This window comes from Pituophis catenifer, unplaced genomic scaffold, assembly GCF_029215685.1.
Source record: "Pituophis catenifer annectens isolate HBS135680 unplaced genomic scaffold, rPitCat1.0.hap2 SCAF_2, whole genome shotgun sequence".
Classification (NCBI taxonomy): Eukaryota; Metazoa; Chordata; class Lepidosauria; order Squamata; family Colubridae; genus Pituophis; species Pituophis catenifer.
In genome coordinates this window covers 179967011-179983013 of record NW_027256882.1, presented here as the reverse complement: position 1 = coordinate 179983013, position 16003 = coordinate 179967011, and the positions used below count along the sequence as shown (strand labels likewise).

At 39.8% G+C, this 16003-nt stretch overlaps 1 protein-coding gene across 1 annotated transcript in view; it reads left to right on the top strand.

Annotated features, from left to right (window-relative positions):
* Positions 1 to 3304: 3304 nt before the first annotated feature.
* DENND1C (DENN domain containing 1C) overlaps positions 3305 to 16003 on the top strand; it is a 30569-nt gene continuing 17870 nt past the window's right edge. Inside the window, exons 1-5 of the mRNA XM_070935250.1 lie at positions 3305 to 3321; positions 4966 to 5030; positions 7133 to 7176; positions 11046 to 11095; positions 15568 to 15687. Coding sequence (XP_070791351.1) covers positions 3305 to 3321; positions 4966 to 5030; positions 7133 to 7176; positions 11046 to 11095; positions 15568 to 15687 — 296 coding nt within the window. The remainder of the gene's footprint in view (positions 3322 to 4965; positions 5031 to 7132; positions 7177 to 11045; positions 11096 to 15567; positions 15688 to 16003) is intronic.

Below are 16003 nucleotides of genomic sequence, written 5' to 3'. Positions count from 1 at the left end.
TATTTACGAGACCGCCTTCTGCTGCCAATAGCCTCCCACCGGCCAGTATGCTCCCACAGAGAGGGACTCCTCAGGGTGCCGTCAGCCAGACAATGTCGGCTGGCGACTCCCAGGGGGAGAGCCTTCTCTGTGGCAGCACCTGCCCTCTGGAACGACCTACCCCCACAGATACGCACGATAGCAGATCACCGAACTTTTCGTCGGGCCCTGAAAACACATCTTTTTCACCTAGCCGGGCTCGCTTGATCCCATCCCTTTGGTTTTAAATTGTAATTGGTTTTAAATTGGGTTGTTTTAAATTGATAGCCAAAATTATTTAAATGTTTTTTAAATTGTTTTTAAATTTTATATGTTATGTTTTACCATGGCTGTTCACCGCCCTGAGTCCTGTTGGAGAAGGGCGGTATACAAATTAAATAAATAAAAATGTTATAGATGCTAAACACTTCATTTAGGAAAAGAATCCAACATCCATATACAATCTGAGAAATATCTGACTTGGCAATAATGTGTCTGACAAGCATCGTGCAGTTGGAGTAGATCAGATTGACTATATGTAAGTATTGTAAAGTTGCTGCAAAAAAAGAATTGAATTGCTTTAACAAAACTGTAACTTCTAAATCCAAAAAAGTTATGGGTCTTTGTTCTGCACTGGTCACACTCCATCTTATGCTTTATTCTGGTCACAACACATTATGAACAATTCAAAAAAAAATTTTTTTTTCTTAATTTGATTTATATGCCGTCCTTCTCCGAAGACTCAGGGCGGCTTACAATGTGCTCAGCAATAGCCTTCATCCTTTTGTATATTTATACAAAGTCAGCTTATTGCCCCCACAACTGGGTCCTCAATTTACCTACCTTAGAAAGGATGGAAGGCTGAGTCAACCTTGAGCCTTGGCGAGATTCGAACCCTGCAGTAATTGCAGGCAGCTGGTCTTAATAACCAGCTTAATAACAGGGTGCCTTAAACCCCTGTACTACCAAGGCTCTTCACTGTACTACCAAGGCCATTCACTGAAATGGAATCAAAGATGATGATGATTAGGCATACTTAAAATTGAAAAGAGAAGAAAAGAGAGGTAAGAGAGTGTTTTTCAGTCTTTGAAGGCATTTCACATGAACATGACCAAGTGGTGTTCTTTTTTTACCGTTGTTTTACCATTTACCATTGTTTTATTGTAAATGTCCAGAGAGCTTTGATAATTGAATGAATTGAATTTTTAATAAATACATAATACAGTCTCAAAAGCGGGACATAAAGTAATGGCTTCAAGTTACAGGAAGGCAAATCCCCAAGGAATGCTATGGGGGGGAGGAATGTAATGGTGTTAGCAATTCAATAGTGAAACTAATTACTACGATGGAGGGGTGGAGATGATTTTGAGTTTTTTTTCTCAAAATCTTTAAGAGCCTCTATAGCTATCTATTGAAAACCTTTCAATTGAGTTCCTGTAGGCCACTGGACTCAATGCCCTGAATGGCCCCTTTTAATTCTGATTCCTTGAGCATTTCTACTTTTCAATCCCTCTTGACTACAGCCAACCTCAGAACCTTAGAACAAGGAGCAAAACAACAACAAAAATCACATACTCATCCCAGCTGCTTTTACTCCCAGTCATCTAAAAGAGAAATAAAATTGTTTGCATATACATACTCTGTTTCCCCCAAAATAAGACATCCCCTGATAATAAGCCCAATCGGGTTTTTGAGCGCAATAAGGCCAAGCGCCTATTTCAGGGTTCAAAAAAATATAAGACAGGGTCTTATTTTGGGAGAAACACGGTATATAATTGTTGCCATATATAACACTTCATCCATGTCCTTCACTCATGTTGTATTGATTTGTTTGTCCATGTGGGGAAAAAACAGCCAAATGAGGGGAAGCTTGAGGAGAAACTAGAAATGTATCAACTCATCTTTCCTATTGAAAAATACCAACCCAGAAACAGAGAAGTGGGGTGAGGCAAGCCTTCCTGCAAATGAGGAACATGTTGCCAACATATTCAGCCGAGCCATGGCAATGTGCAAAGGCACCAGCTTTGCTCCAGTTTCAAATACAGTGGAGCCTCAAACAAACTGCATCAGACTGTGTTATTCAGCAGATCTAAACATGATTCTGAACTGTGTGTAGAGTCCAGTATGGAAATGCCTCATGATTGCCACCTCACCATTCTTATAGATCTTTTCAAGCCAATTGAGGTGATGATGGTGCCAAGCCAATCTATATGTTCTCCTAGTGGTAATCCTAATAAAATCATCATCCTCTCAAAACCTCTATAAATTGATAAATAAAATATAGATATTTCTGTAAATACTTCACAAATCGTGGGCGCTTCATCACTGGAAGTTTTTAAGAAAAAACTAGACAGCCACTTATCTGAAATAGTATAGGTTCTCCTGCTTGAGCAGGGGGCTGGACTGGAACACCTCCATGGTCCCTTCCAGATTTCTATTCTGTTCTGTTCTGTTCTGTTCTGTTCTGTTCTGTTCCTGTTCTGTTCTGTTCTGTTCTTTCTCTGTTCTAGTTCCTGTTCCTGTTCCTGTTCCTGTTCCTGTTCCTGTTCCTGTTCCTGTTCCTGTTCCTGTTCCTGTTCCTATTCTATTCTATTCTATTCTATTCTATTCTATTCTATTCTATTCTATATTTTCATGAAGCAATACTGCCCTATCCACTGGTCTGATGGAGTTGGATAACCAAGTATTCCAATTTTACAGCATTGCCCATTTCTCAAGTTTAATAGCATTTTGGTACATCCCAAATTTTATTGCTGTTTCTTTTCAGATTCCCAAACTGAAGATGTTTTCATCTTTGTTGCCTCTACTAAAATACCCCACCTTTTTCCTCTCTTTTTTGCATGCATGCATACACATTAAAAAAAAACCTCTGCTTCCACACAAGCCATCAGCTATTAAAGACCATTGCATCTATCGTATTTAACTGTACAAAATTTTTGAAACAAGATAATTTTGTTTATTAAGAAGTTTGTTTGGCCTTCAAATCTGTTGTCCTTACTGAAGAACAAGAAAGCAATAATATCTACTAATACAGCAGAAATGGACCAAAAGAGTCACCATACCTCCTTCCGTCCCCTGCTGAAGTTTTCACTCTGCAGTGAACTAAGGCTGTCACAGGGTACAAACTTCCTCTAACAAAAAGCCGCAAGAGGAAATACTGCTTTTTGAAACCTACCAAACGGAGCTCTGGAACAATTGTTAGTTTCCAGAGGTTCAATCTGGATGAGAAGGAAGATTTTCATTTGGTGCTTCAGTGAGATGATGGTCTTGGAATGAGTCAAGGACAATGGGATCTCGGATCAAGTAAGACCTTGGGACAGGTTCAAGAAGTAGGGTGGGGGTTGGGGTGGCCTGTCATAACAATCCACTCTAAGTGTACTTCAGTTTTACTTTTGCAATGCAGAAGTCAGCTAAGTCTCTGATCTCCTGATCTGTTGGGAAATAAAAACATTTTGCTCCTCTAAATGTCGCAGGTGGTCTATCTTAACAAGATCCTTTGCAATTCATAAGAGTATGAAATAGAACAACTCTTCCATGCTTTGTTTTGTTGGCACCTTTAAAAATAGTGTTATCCCAACCTACTTCTCACAAAGGCTCTTGCTGAGTCAGCCATATGATGTAGGAAGACTGAAGTTTCCCCAGAGCACTAAAGTTGAATTAGGTGGTACATGGCTAGCCCTCAGAGGCTGTGGGCTTGTAAAGTATTTGGCTCACAAAGATTCTTGAAGATATGGAACTGATTTTAAGAGCTCAGAAGTGGAAATAAATAGCATCACAGAATGGAGATTGGCAGTTACATGTGAAACTGCTTTAGGGTTTTTTCTGCTCTGCTAATTACAATAAAATCATGTCCTGAAAACACATTTTTTTTCTGCTCTGTCCCTCTGACATTACTTTTATTTTATCCTGTGAGTGAAAGAGAGTTAAATACCTTTAGATATTCCAGTGTTAAAATGTCATCTGTTCTGACCTGGATTGTCTTCACAAAAATTGGGCTTTTTATAAGTTCTTTTCTCTGATTTTTTTTTTTTTTTTTTTTTTTTTTTTTGCCTCAGGGGAAGAAAAATGGGATAGAAAGAAATGTAAGCCTCCCTCATCTTTACGGTGCCAAACCCAATTAGGTCACCACTGTCTGAAATATTTTTCACCCTTCCTTTTTTTTTTTTTTTGTTTCTTAAAACAGTAACTTTAAAAATTGCAGGAAGTGATGGCCTTAGAGCTGTCTTTCCAGTGGCTGAGGTTCTTACAAATATGGCCATCTGATCAGGGCATCCCAGGTCTTCTGCCACCAGTATAAGGGGGTGACTTTTTAATCAAGATAGCCGCAGACTGGATTAGTTCTGTCTTACACCACCATCATGCTGTCAACCCCGAGTGGGGGGTGGAAATGGCTGGGAGGATCACGTAGGTTACAATATTAACAGTACAATAGGCACTTATTAGCCCTGTGAGGTAATCCGTACAAGAAGCACAACCAGGAATACTATTGCTTTGTTTATTAAAAAGAATCTTGCAAGTCTGAAAGCATTTCTCCCCTCCCCTCTTTTTGGTCTCTAGAAAATTGGGAAGGGTCCTTCTGAAATGCTTCTCGTGCCCCCCTCCATCTGTGGGCTGAGATACATTTTACACCCCATTGTCTATTCTGCAGCTATCTCTCAAGGCCAATCTCACATGCCAATACAGTAACATGATGCAGTGAGACCTGAAGTAAGACACCACTAAAAGGGCTTCCCCAACTTGGCCACTGTTCTGGCAGGGGAATTATGGGAATTGAAATTATGAAAGTCTAGTTATGAAAGTATGTAGTCTGGCAAAAGATTATTTCCATTCTATACCTTTGTTCTAAGACAAGATTCTCTCTTAGATTCCCAATATAAATACCATATTCTCTAAATTCATATGGCTTCTGGATTTTGCTACTGAATCCACTGATTCTTGTTTCCCCAGGGAAAATCCACAGAAAATATTTGATCTGTTCTTTGAAGTTGCTCGTCCATCACTTGCAGATGATGGTAAGTCTCAATTCTGCTAGTCGGTGGTCTTTTGGGGGGGATTTAACAGCAAGTGAAAATAAAATTATATACATTACTGTGGGAGATTTATAGTACAGTCTGAGATAGCCCTTGATTACATATGTGGAGTGAAAAGAGTTGGATCAAAAATGAAGCTTTTTTACTTTTTTTTTTAAGCTGCTATTGTATCCCTGTTCTAATTTACAGTATTGTCTTCTTCACACATCTTATTACCCTATTATGCTGTTTGTTTTATTTTGTTTTGTTTTGTTTTGTTTTGTTTTGTTTTGGTTTGTTTTGGTTTGGTTTGGTTTGGTTTGGTTTGGTTTGGTTTGGTTTGGTTTGGTTTGGTTGTTTTGGCATAGATGATGTGCAAATCCATGTATTATGGTCAATGAAAGCTACTTTTCATGAGGCCAGGAGCCACACTTCAATTTTAAAAATGTAGTCTCTGAAGACCCCAGAGAGTGTGGTTGCTGCTAACAAGGCTGAGCAGAGTGGATGTCAAGGTTTTATAACCTATTAGACTTAAAAGGTCAGATTAGGGGCAGATATTCAAGGAGAACATCCATCTATCTATCAAAAATGACTTGCATATAAACAATTATTATTAATCAATATTAGTATTGCCCAATTATGCACTGCAGGCAGGTACCAGAAGTTGGATAGATAAATCCATTACAGAGGATTAGAAAGCCATACAAAAACTTTTCTGTCTAACAACACCAAGGAATATTTTATGTCGTTATTTGTATGTATTTATTAAACATATATTTCTATGTTGCCACAATCGAAATCAATTCTCAGAGCTCATATAAAAATATATGAAATAAATCCCATGAAAAATTAGAAATACATTACAAAAATTCAATAAAAGATGGCAACAGCAACTCAAAATCAGGAAAGACCCTTGAGGGGGTGGTGTCTTTAGAAACTTGCAAAAAAATCAACAAAGGGAGAACCAAAATAATATATCCCTAATATAGGTGCTGCAACACAAAGCAGCATCTCTATGCCTCAGCCCTCCTCCCTCCCAGAATCTCCCAAAAGTGTGGGACTTACAGCAGTTTTTCCTTGCTGGATCTAACCAGCAGGCTAAAATGGACTAGAGTTAGACCCACAGATTTAATCTTGTCTCTCCTTTTCCTACTTTTTCAAGGCCATGGCAATGTGGCTCCTCCTTTCCCAGCTTTGAAGGTTTCTGCCAGCTGCCTCTTGCACTTGGATTGGCTTTGGGAGAGTTACAGGGTGGAATTAGTGCCTTAAAGTTTGCAGAATCACCCATTTTGCCCCTTAAGACTCCCCTCCCCTATGGTAGCGGAAGTGCCAACTGTAGTAGAAGAGAATATTTTGGCTGCTTAGGGGAGAAAGAACAAGAGAACGGCAGGAATCAGAATAACTGCTGGCAATTGGTGTCTTAAACTGTGTAGTTAGTCTCCCCCAACCAGTGGTGAGTTGCTCCTGGTTCGGTCCGGTTCTACAGAACCAGTAGTAAAACCGGCGGTTTTACACCCACCCGCCCCAACATCATCATGGGTGATCTGCGCATGCGCAGAAGCGCGCGTGCGTGCTCCCACTGCGAACCGGTAGTAAAAGTAAGTGGAACCCACCCCTGCCCCCAACCCTTACAAAACTGTTCTTTTATTTGATTTTCCCCCTCCCCCCACCCCCTTTGAGATTTGCTGTCCTACTTTTCTTGGCATTTTGATATAATGGTCGAAGTGCTGGATTAATAGCCAGAAGATTGTGAGTTCTACGCCTCCCTTGGTCGTAAAAGCCAGCAGGATCACTTTAGGTCAGGCACATTCTTGTGCAGATTAAAAACATACAACCCAGTTATTAATATAGCTAATACTTGAATCAAATTCCCATCAAGGAACAGACTTTTTAAGGCAGTGGCTGGGGAAAGAGCCGGATATTCAAGGGTCATTTAAAGGATAATAGGGTTGAGACAATTTGAATCTCCAAAATGTAGAAATTGCAAGAGAAAACCACAGTCTGGATAACATGGAAAAAATAGAACCTGGAACTTGCTTTCATTTACAATAAAATGGTTATGCCTGGGTTCTGTATATTGACCTCTGTTCTGTTTTTCTGTGCAGATCCTCAAGTGCGTAGACAATTCCCACTGGACTTCGATGACCAGGTCTGCCTCCTTTGTAGAGTTTCTACATAACTAGTATAGGGTCTCCTGCTTGGGCAGGGGGTTGGACTAGATGACCTACAAAGTCCCTTCCAACTCTGTTAATCTAAATCTCTCTTAGCTCTCCACTCTAACTTCTTTGCCTTCCAAAAATCAGCACAAATTTATATGCCACTTTGTTCTGCCTCTCCTTCTGTAGTTCTGAAATCCTGTCTTATCATGAATATGCTGAATGCTAATGCGTGCCAGCTGCTCCTTTTTTTTTTTCTGCCAGCATGAACATCTAAACTTATTAAAACTCATGATCTCCTCAAACAGCTAGGTTTTGTAAATTAAAAACCTGCCCTGATTTGCAATCATGGAATCCTGAATGTGAATTTGTGCACTGTGTAAACCTTCTACATGATAGGATACAGGTCATAAACTTGGAAAATAGCCATTTATATTAGGAGCTAGCTTACATAGAGTCGTAAGGAACATGCTCAGGGTAAAATTGGAGTTTGGTTGGAATTGTAGCATATATAAATTGGATAAACCTTGAGTTGTTAGCGGAGAATGCTGCCCATGAAATAGGTATAAAAAAGATTGTAACTTAGTCAACACCTTCTCTATCTTACTAAACAGCCTGATGTAAAACCCTCAATTGACCCAAGCCAAGCTGGGCAGCAAATTCACTATCAACTAGAATGTAATAGGAGTTAATTAACCAAGTACATTGATAATAAATGAGATGAGAGAAATGAAGAGAGATATATTGTGTGTCTGTGAAACTAAGAGAAAGGGAAAGGATGTAACCTGAGTGAAGGTGGTCAGATCTTAAAGTGGAGTTGGTGAAGATGCAGATTTAATTAGGAAAGGAAGGACTAAGCTGTATGTCAAAAAATATGAACTGGTGCTATCTAGATTGTTGTGATCTCATGTAAAAGCAGTTTTATATTCCAGAGAATGATGAAAACAGAGGAACTAGAGAAGAGATACGAGGGACTTTATCCAACACTCTCAATGAGAGAGTACAAAAATCTGATTGCGCTGTTTGGGATCCAAGAATCAATGAGAATAGAGATTATTTGGTATTTGCTTAAAAAGGGATTTGTTTACATGGCTTAAGTGTAAGTCTGTTCATACAAACATATGCCAAAGCAATTCGATTAAATCTAAACAATTACTTGACTTGATTGTTTGTGATGAAATCCTGAGTGATTAGTGAAGGATACAAGGGTGATAAGAGGTTCTGGATATGAGATGAGCTGTTCTTTGGCAGTGTCAGGAGTGGATCTTTGAAAAGGAAAAGGAAAGAAACTAGAATAAAAATAGAACAAATTCAGGAAGAAAGATACAAGATTAGTCTCCCAACTGAATGGAATGGAGATGAGAAAAGAGGTTGAAAGAGAGTGAAACAAATCATTTTTTTTTTAAATTTGATTTATATGCCGCCCTTCTCTGGAGACTCAGGGCGGCTCACAATGTGTTAAGCAATAGTCTTCATACTTTTGTATATTTTCAGCTTATTGCCCCCACAAACTGGGTCCTCAGTTTACCTACCTTAGAAAGGATGGAAGGCTGAGTCAACCTTGAGCCTTGGAGAGATTCAACCAGCAGTAATTGCAGGCAGCTGTGTTAATGACAGGGTGCTCTAGACCACTGTGCTATCAAGGCTCCAGATGTTACAGATAGACACATAAGTATTTTGAGTTACAGAAATTGAAAGTATGAAAAAGGATCCTTGTTTGAAAATTAAATAAAATTGTCGTGGATACAGAGGAAAATACACATAAGAAAATGGTTGCTACCAAAATCTGTTTGGAAGTCAGCAAAAAGGACTGAATATGTTACCAAGCCTCTAGCAGTGATTAGAATTGAAAATAAAAGTGATGAAATTATTTAGGATATAGTGAAGAGATGTACAAAGGGGTCCTTTAGAAATTAGCATGGGAATAGCTAATTTCTATAAGAATTAAAATGACATGTTAAAGAATAGAATTTAAGTAAATATTATGGATTGTAAGAATTCATTTCTTGGAATTAATCTATAGCATTTACTTCAATACCACTCTTCAACATATCTCTATAATTCTAAGAATTCATTTCTTAGCATCTATTTAGAGCTCTGGTGGCGCAGATAAACTCTGCCCAGTGCCAGGAGTTTGATTCTCACCGGCTCAAGGTTGACTCAGCCTTCCATCCTTCCGAGGACCCAGATTGTTGGGGGAAATATGCTAACTCTATAAACCGCTTACAGAAGGCTGCAAAGGACTATGGGGTGGAATCTAAGTCTAAGTGCTATTGCTATTTATGGCATTTATTTCAATTCTGCAGTTGAAAGTTTAGATGTCAATAAGTTATGAAAAAGGTAAAGCACACATGAAAACAGAAGGAATATGAATGGCTCAGCATTGAGCAAGGAATAGCCGGGGAAATGAGATGTCTCCTTAGTTGTTTAATGTCTTTATGGATAAATATCACATGCCATTATCTTTTTGGCTGACTATTTCTTACTTCTTTTCTGCACTTTCTCTAATGTTCTTACCCTGAAAGCAAAGAGCATGATGGGATGGGTATATATGCATGTATGAGTTGTGCTAAAAACAGAATGCTAGTTTAGAGAGGACTAAGCTCTTTTTTTCTGTTTTTCTATATTTTTGCTGCCCCCGCCAGTTAGATAATCAAGTACAGCTGGTCCTCAGCTAACAACCATTCATTCAGCAACCATTCAAACTTACAACAACACTGAATGAGTGGTAAATTAGTTAACAACTGATTCTCAAAGATCCAGCCATTGTAGCATCCCTGCAGTCATGTGATCACAATCTGGGCACTAGGCTTATATTTGTTGTCGTTCAGTTGCTGTATGCCACCCAGAGTCACATTTTGTGAGATTGTCAGTTACATAAATTTGATTAATAAAAAATAAATAAAGTTCTGACCATTGCAGTGTCCCGTGGTCATGTGATCACAATTTGCAACCTTCCCTGTCAACTTCCCATAAGCAAATTTGGAAGCTGTGGTCATGTAAGGTCCTTACTTAACGACCCATGGTGATTGGCTTAACAACAATAACTGGACACTATTGGAATTGCCATTGCTAAGACTTGTGGTTGTAAAGCATGACATTATGTGACAATGACAGTTAGCAACAGCAGTCCCTGGTCCCAATTACTGTTGTTAAGCAAGGACTATCTGTAAGATCCTATAGGCTATAACCCCCAGCATATATCTATTTTAAATATTTTAAGGCCAGTTCAAGGGCGTGCATGCCCTAGGCTGTAGCTTGTTCATGATATGCTTGATTTCTTTGAGATTCTAATTTATCATTGTATATTATGAACCTGCACCCAGAAATTAAACTGGCCCAGGGCATTGGCTTTCATAGATAATTGGGACCAGAAGATAAGCAGGACAGTTAGAAGATTCTCAAGCTTGCCTGATATGAGCTCTATTAAAGAGAGTGATCAATTATCTTTTCAGATAACGTGTTATGTGTTCAACCATAAATATATGTTTCTGAAGAATAATCACATAAATTTCTGAAACTGGGGTAGTGGAGTAGAATTTTCTTTGTCAGGGGCACAAGTGGATCTCATAACAACCCTATCCTTATGAAATTTTTCTGAGGGAGATGCAACTGGCTGATGAGGGCAACCTATAAGATATAAAACATTTCTTTGATAAAATATATAGGAGTAACTTGTGGTATTTAAATAATGTAGTCTGAATCGAATTCAGTACAGTAATTGGGAATTCCTTCCAAGTACTCATGGATAGGTTTGCATAATGTTCCATATTTTATGCAAGTGATTTCCTGATTACGCTTTCTTGTGCTTCTGTGAGACTGTTGAGATATAATGATCAAAGATATTTTCTTCTTCTTATAGGAATCAATCCAGATGCTACCCAAGTTTTGCTTCCCTCTTGATATAGAGAGGTAAGCAATGGGAATTCTCCAGTTGATATGGATATGCACTTTAAAAAAATTAAAAAGATGCTTGGTTGCAATTTAAGTTTGTTGACTTTTTAAATCAACCACTGCTTTAATAGAGATTTAACGAGCAATCTTCTGTGACTAGAAAATTTTGCTTTCTGATTTCTGCAAGCTGGCCACTCTGCTTTTTCTGATACACAGATTCATCACTCGGTCTCTTTCTCTGTTTATGTGTGAACCAGGGTCAAACTTTAGCAGCCCAGGGCAACACAAGGTTTGAATGTTTCATTTACACCCAGCTCTAAATTAACATTATAGATCAGGGGTGTCAAACTCACATCATCACAGCGGCATCACCTGATGTATTGGGACTTTTTTCCCCTTTGCTAAATCGGGCATGGGTGTGGCCAGTGCGTGATGCATCTGGCCCATGAGCCGGGAGTTTGATAGCCCTGTTGTAGATGAACTCCTGAAAATCAGATGGTGAGTGAGGAGGAAAATACAGAATGCTTTAAAAGTAATAGGCCTTTGTGTTGATAAAATGATCTAGGAACAAAACAGCCTTGCTCACCATGCAATAAAATCCTACTTTGTAAAATGACTTGTCAACCAAATCTATCCACTGACTAACAAAATCAATGATTAGATCAGACCGAGAATCCATAAACTCAATTTACCTGTTGGCTGTATTACAACTGTATTAGCTAAGGCGTGTACACTCAAAAATCCAATTATCCTGATGTGCCCATTAGCTAATAAGGAGCTGTGTAAGCCTATGAGTAGATCCATGTGCCCCAAATCCCCATTGATTCAAGGCACATACTACCACCAACACCCCCAGGATCAGAAAAGCAGGCAGCAGTAACCTGTTTTATACCCTTAGCTTGCTTCCATCTGCTGAAATGGTTTGCCCTTCTTAGGGCTGACAGACAGTGACTGGCCTAAAGTCATCCAGCTGGTTTTGTGCCTAAAATGGGGCTAGAACTCACGGTCTCCCGGTTTCTAATATGATGTTTTAAACCCTTGCACCAAACTGTCTTTTTCTATACATTACTAACTCTTTAAACTAGCCCTAATGTGAACCGATCTATACTGAAACAAGCTGCATTTAGGGAGAAACAAAATATTCACAATGTCTTTTTCCTGCATGAATGAGCTGTATATGTGCCTAATGCCTTAAATTCTATTGGAAGTATTAAAATTAACAATAATGAAAAAGATGATGTAGTTGTTCTCTGTTCTATTGGAAAGGTCACTGTTTATCAATAATTCTGTAAGAGACAGAAATCAGTATCTAATTCAGGCAAAATCACAATACTAAACCAGTGGGAGAGCATATCTGATTTGGGCTAGAAATCTCCATATGATTGCCAAGTCACATTAGAAAATACTCTTAAATTTTGGTAGTGGCTATGGTCTTCTGGATTCTTGTAGTCCAGATCAGGTAAATTTAATCTCCCAGGATCAGTTATTGATCTTAGAGCAGTAATTCTTTAGACAGGAAATAAACTAAAATAAAAGGCCTACTGTGAAGAGAAAGTTCTCATCCACTGGAAGAGTTTTCCACCTTGCTAGTTAGACCCAGCTTTGTCTATTTGCATTCTGTCTCTACTGAAAACAGATGGTTCTCATTAGAATGGATTGTTCAATCACTCCTTGCAGGAAGATATGTCGACACTTTAGAAAGGGTGCTTCCTCTGTCTCTAATGAGTCATTATTCTGGTTTGAAGGCACCCTCCCTCCCCAGAACTGAATGTAGGGAAGGGGAAGAAAGAACAAGGCTCCTCCCAGAGTGGGCAAATGTTCATCTCATAAGTGTTTTTCAATTGAAAGAATGAAGGGAAATCTCCACTTTCAAGCCAGAGTTGGGGAAAATCTACATAAAAGATACAAAGAGAATAGGAGAGTGGAAGTACTGTAAGCAAGTAAGGGTTCACTGGTGACTTCCTACAACCAACCTCAATGAAAGCCCATGAACAACCAGGAAGGGGAGAATCCTCACCTGCCAGCAACTAATACTCACTGGCAAGCTGCTTCTACATAGTGTCACCAAGAATAACCACCACTGATCTTCTTTTAATGCCATTTTAACCATTTACTCTCTACTCATCTTGTACCAATTAATTACACAGCAGCTTGGCTCACAAATGGTATTGAGTCATCTTTTGAGTTATAGTCTAGCAACCCCACACCCCGTGCTATCTTCACTCTGTAGCTCCCAGATTTCTCAAACCAATTCATTTGACTGCTTGGGGAATCTTGGGGGATTTTTAAAGGGCAAAATAAATGTCATGATTTGAAAAGAAAAGGTATCAGTAACACTCCAGAACCACCCCCACCCCCAATCTAGCACACTTTTATCTCTTCTCCATCAATACTTACTGGGTCCACCAATTCAGGAAGAAGTGAAACCACTGCAGAACAGTTTCCCCAATTCCCACAGACAGCACAGACAGATTCCATGATTAGTGGTATTAAACCAGAGGTGGATTTCAGCAGGTTCTGACCAGTTCTGGAAATCTGGTAGCAGAAATTTTGAGTAGTTCGGAGAACCGGTAGTAAAAATTCTGACTGGCCCTGCCCCCATCTATTCTCTGCCTTGAGTCCCAGTTGATCAGGAAGAAATGAGGATTTTGCAGTAACCTTCCCTGGATTGGGGAGGGAATGAAGATTTTGCAGTATCCTTCCCCTGGAGTAGGGTAAGAATGGAGATTTTACAGTATCCTTCCCCTGCCACACCCCACCAAGCCACACCCACAGAACCAGTAGTAAAAAGTTTTGAAACCCACCACTGTATTAAACCCTGCTTATTAGAGATCTAATAGGATAAGAAAGGGTAGATCCCCTCATCTCCAAATTATAAGTCATCCACAAACACTACCAAAGTTGTATCTATCCCACAGTGAAAAAAACATCTTTTTGTATGTCTCAAATTGCCATTTTTCAAATTTCTTGGTCCTCAGCATTATGAGACATTCTTCCCATTATCTTTTTTTTTTTTTGCATTGTGCATGATTTTATAAATGTCTAATGCAGGCATGTCCAACCTTTTGGCTAGCCTGGGCCACCCTTAGTGAAGGGGCCACATATAAAATATATAACATAGTTAATGTATGTAAATAACAAACTTCCTTTATTTTATTTTATTTTATTTTTTGTTATTATTTTTTTAAATCTCGTGGGGCATTACTATTCAGGGCCACATATGGCCCATGGCTCATGGGTCGGATACACCTGCTCTAATATCTTCCATTTAGGGCTCTCATCTGTATCCAGTTTAGGTGGAAATGCATCTCTTACTTGAAACTTTGAATTCATGTTTCCATTTCAGCTTTGTTCAGCATTCACCTAAATTGTGAAAAACTCAAATTGAGTAAAGAGGAGAGGATGTGTGCTGCTTTTGTTTCCTTCATTCTCCAACCTCCACATGTTCGGTTATAATTTTGAAAAGGAGCTGGATTCACCTTGGCTTGAATGCAAATGCAGATCTCCATGTGAGCTAGGACTTCATTTACTCTACTGGCATTTCCTTGTGGCCAAAGGCAGAAGAAAAACAAATGGTCAGGGCTACTGGACATGGAGGCTTTACATTGCTCCTCCTAACCCTATTGATCCCAGGTTGGGTGCATCCCTGGGATTGTGCAGGAGAGGCTTTCACTCACTACCCCCAGCATGCCTATCCCAAACTCTGCCATGCTTGTCCCAACCTGCTAAACAGGAATTGTCTTTGGCAAAGAACAACTCTCTCCTTGCTCCCAGGAGGGAAAACTTACATATATGCACATGTTTATGTGTTTTTCTGTATGCCTATGTCAGGGGTCAGCAACCTGCAGCTCCGGAGCCGCATGCGGCTCTTTGGGCCATCTGCTGTGGCTCCCTGTCAGGTGATCCCACCACTGGCTGGCCCCAACCCTCGCCCTCCCCTCCCAGTCACTCCTTACCTGGCCTGAGAAGGTAAGGGTGATGGTGGGGGATGGAGAAGCGGCCAGGGCAGAGACAGAGAGATACAAAGAGAGAGGGAGGGGGGGAGGGAGTGGGGAGAGAGAGATGTCAAAAGGATTTTGTGGTTCCCGGTGTTTTTTAACAACTGGTTCTCAGCCCTAATGACTGGCTGGGTAGGCGTGGCTAGGGGGGTCATGTGACTGGTAGAAGTGAGTGATATCGAGTTGGCCACTCCCACCCAGGTTTTGTGGCTCCCGGTGTTTTCTTTTCTGTGGAAAATGGGTCTAAATGGCTCTTTGAGTATTTAAGGTTGCAGACCCCTGGCCTATGTAGATGAAAGGGAGAATGGGGGAATTTATCAGCCCTGCTTATAATTTACCCGTGAATTAAGGAATATAATTAACATAACAAAATAGGCAATGCTTACAACAATGTATGCTGTGATAAATTGGTCAGCCTTTGTAGGATGTTGGGTTGCTTTCTTCTCCATCATAATATCTCTCATTGATATTATTTCCCCATTTATTTCCAAGGGCTAAGGAATGTCCCACAGTCCAGCACTTCACTTTCGCCCTCACCGACATGGAGGGGAAACAGCACTTTGGCTTCTGTCGACTGGCCATCGGCTTCCAAGCCTGCCTGTGTCTACTCAGGTACAAGGGGCTCCTCTTGGGTAGGAGGTCTCAAGTAAGTCCTTTTAGAAGCCCTCTTGAACTTCTTGAGCATTGTGGAAATACTCTATTGGCTCGATGGGAAGAAAAGATTCCACTGAAAATGCAGCAATAGAGATGCACCAGATCTTTCTTTCCAATCTTCCTCTTGGTAGGGGAAATGGGGTCATTTGCCTTCTGGATAAATCCTAAGGTTATTGGTGCAAAGGTCTCCAGTTCTCTCCTTTAGCCTTCTGGATTGTTGGCTGCTAATGAAATATATTTCTCCTTAAATGGAAAAGCACCAGGTAAGTATCAG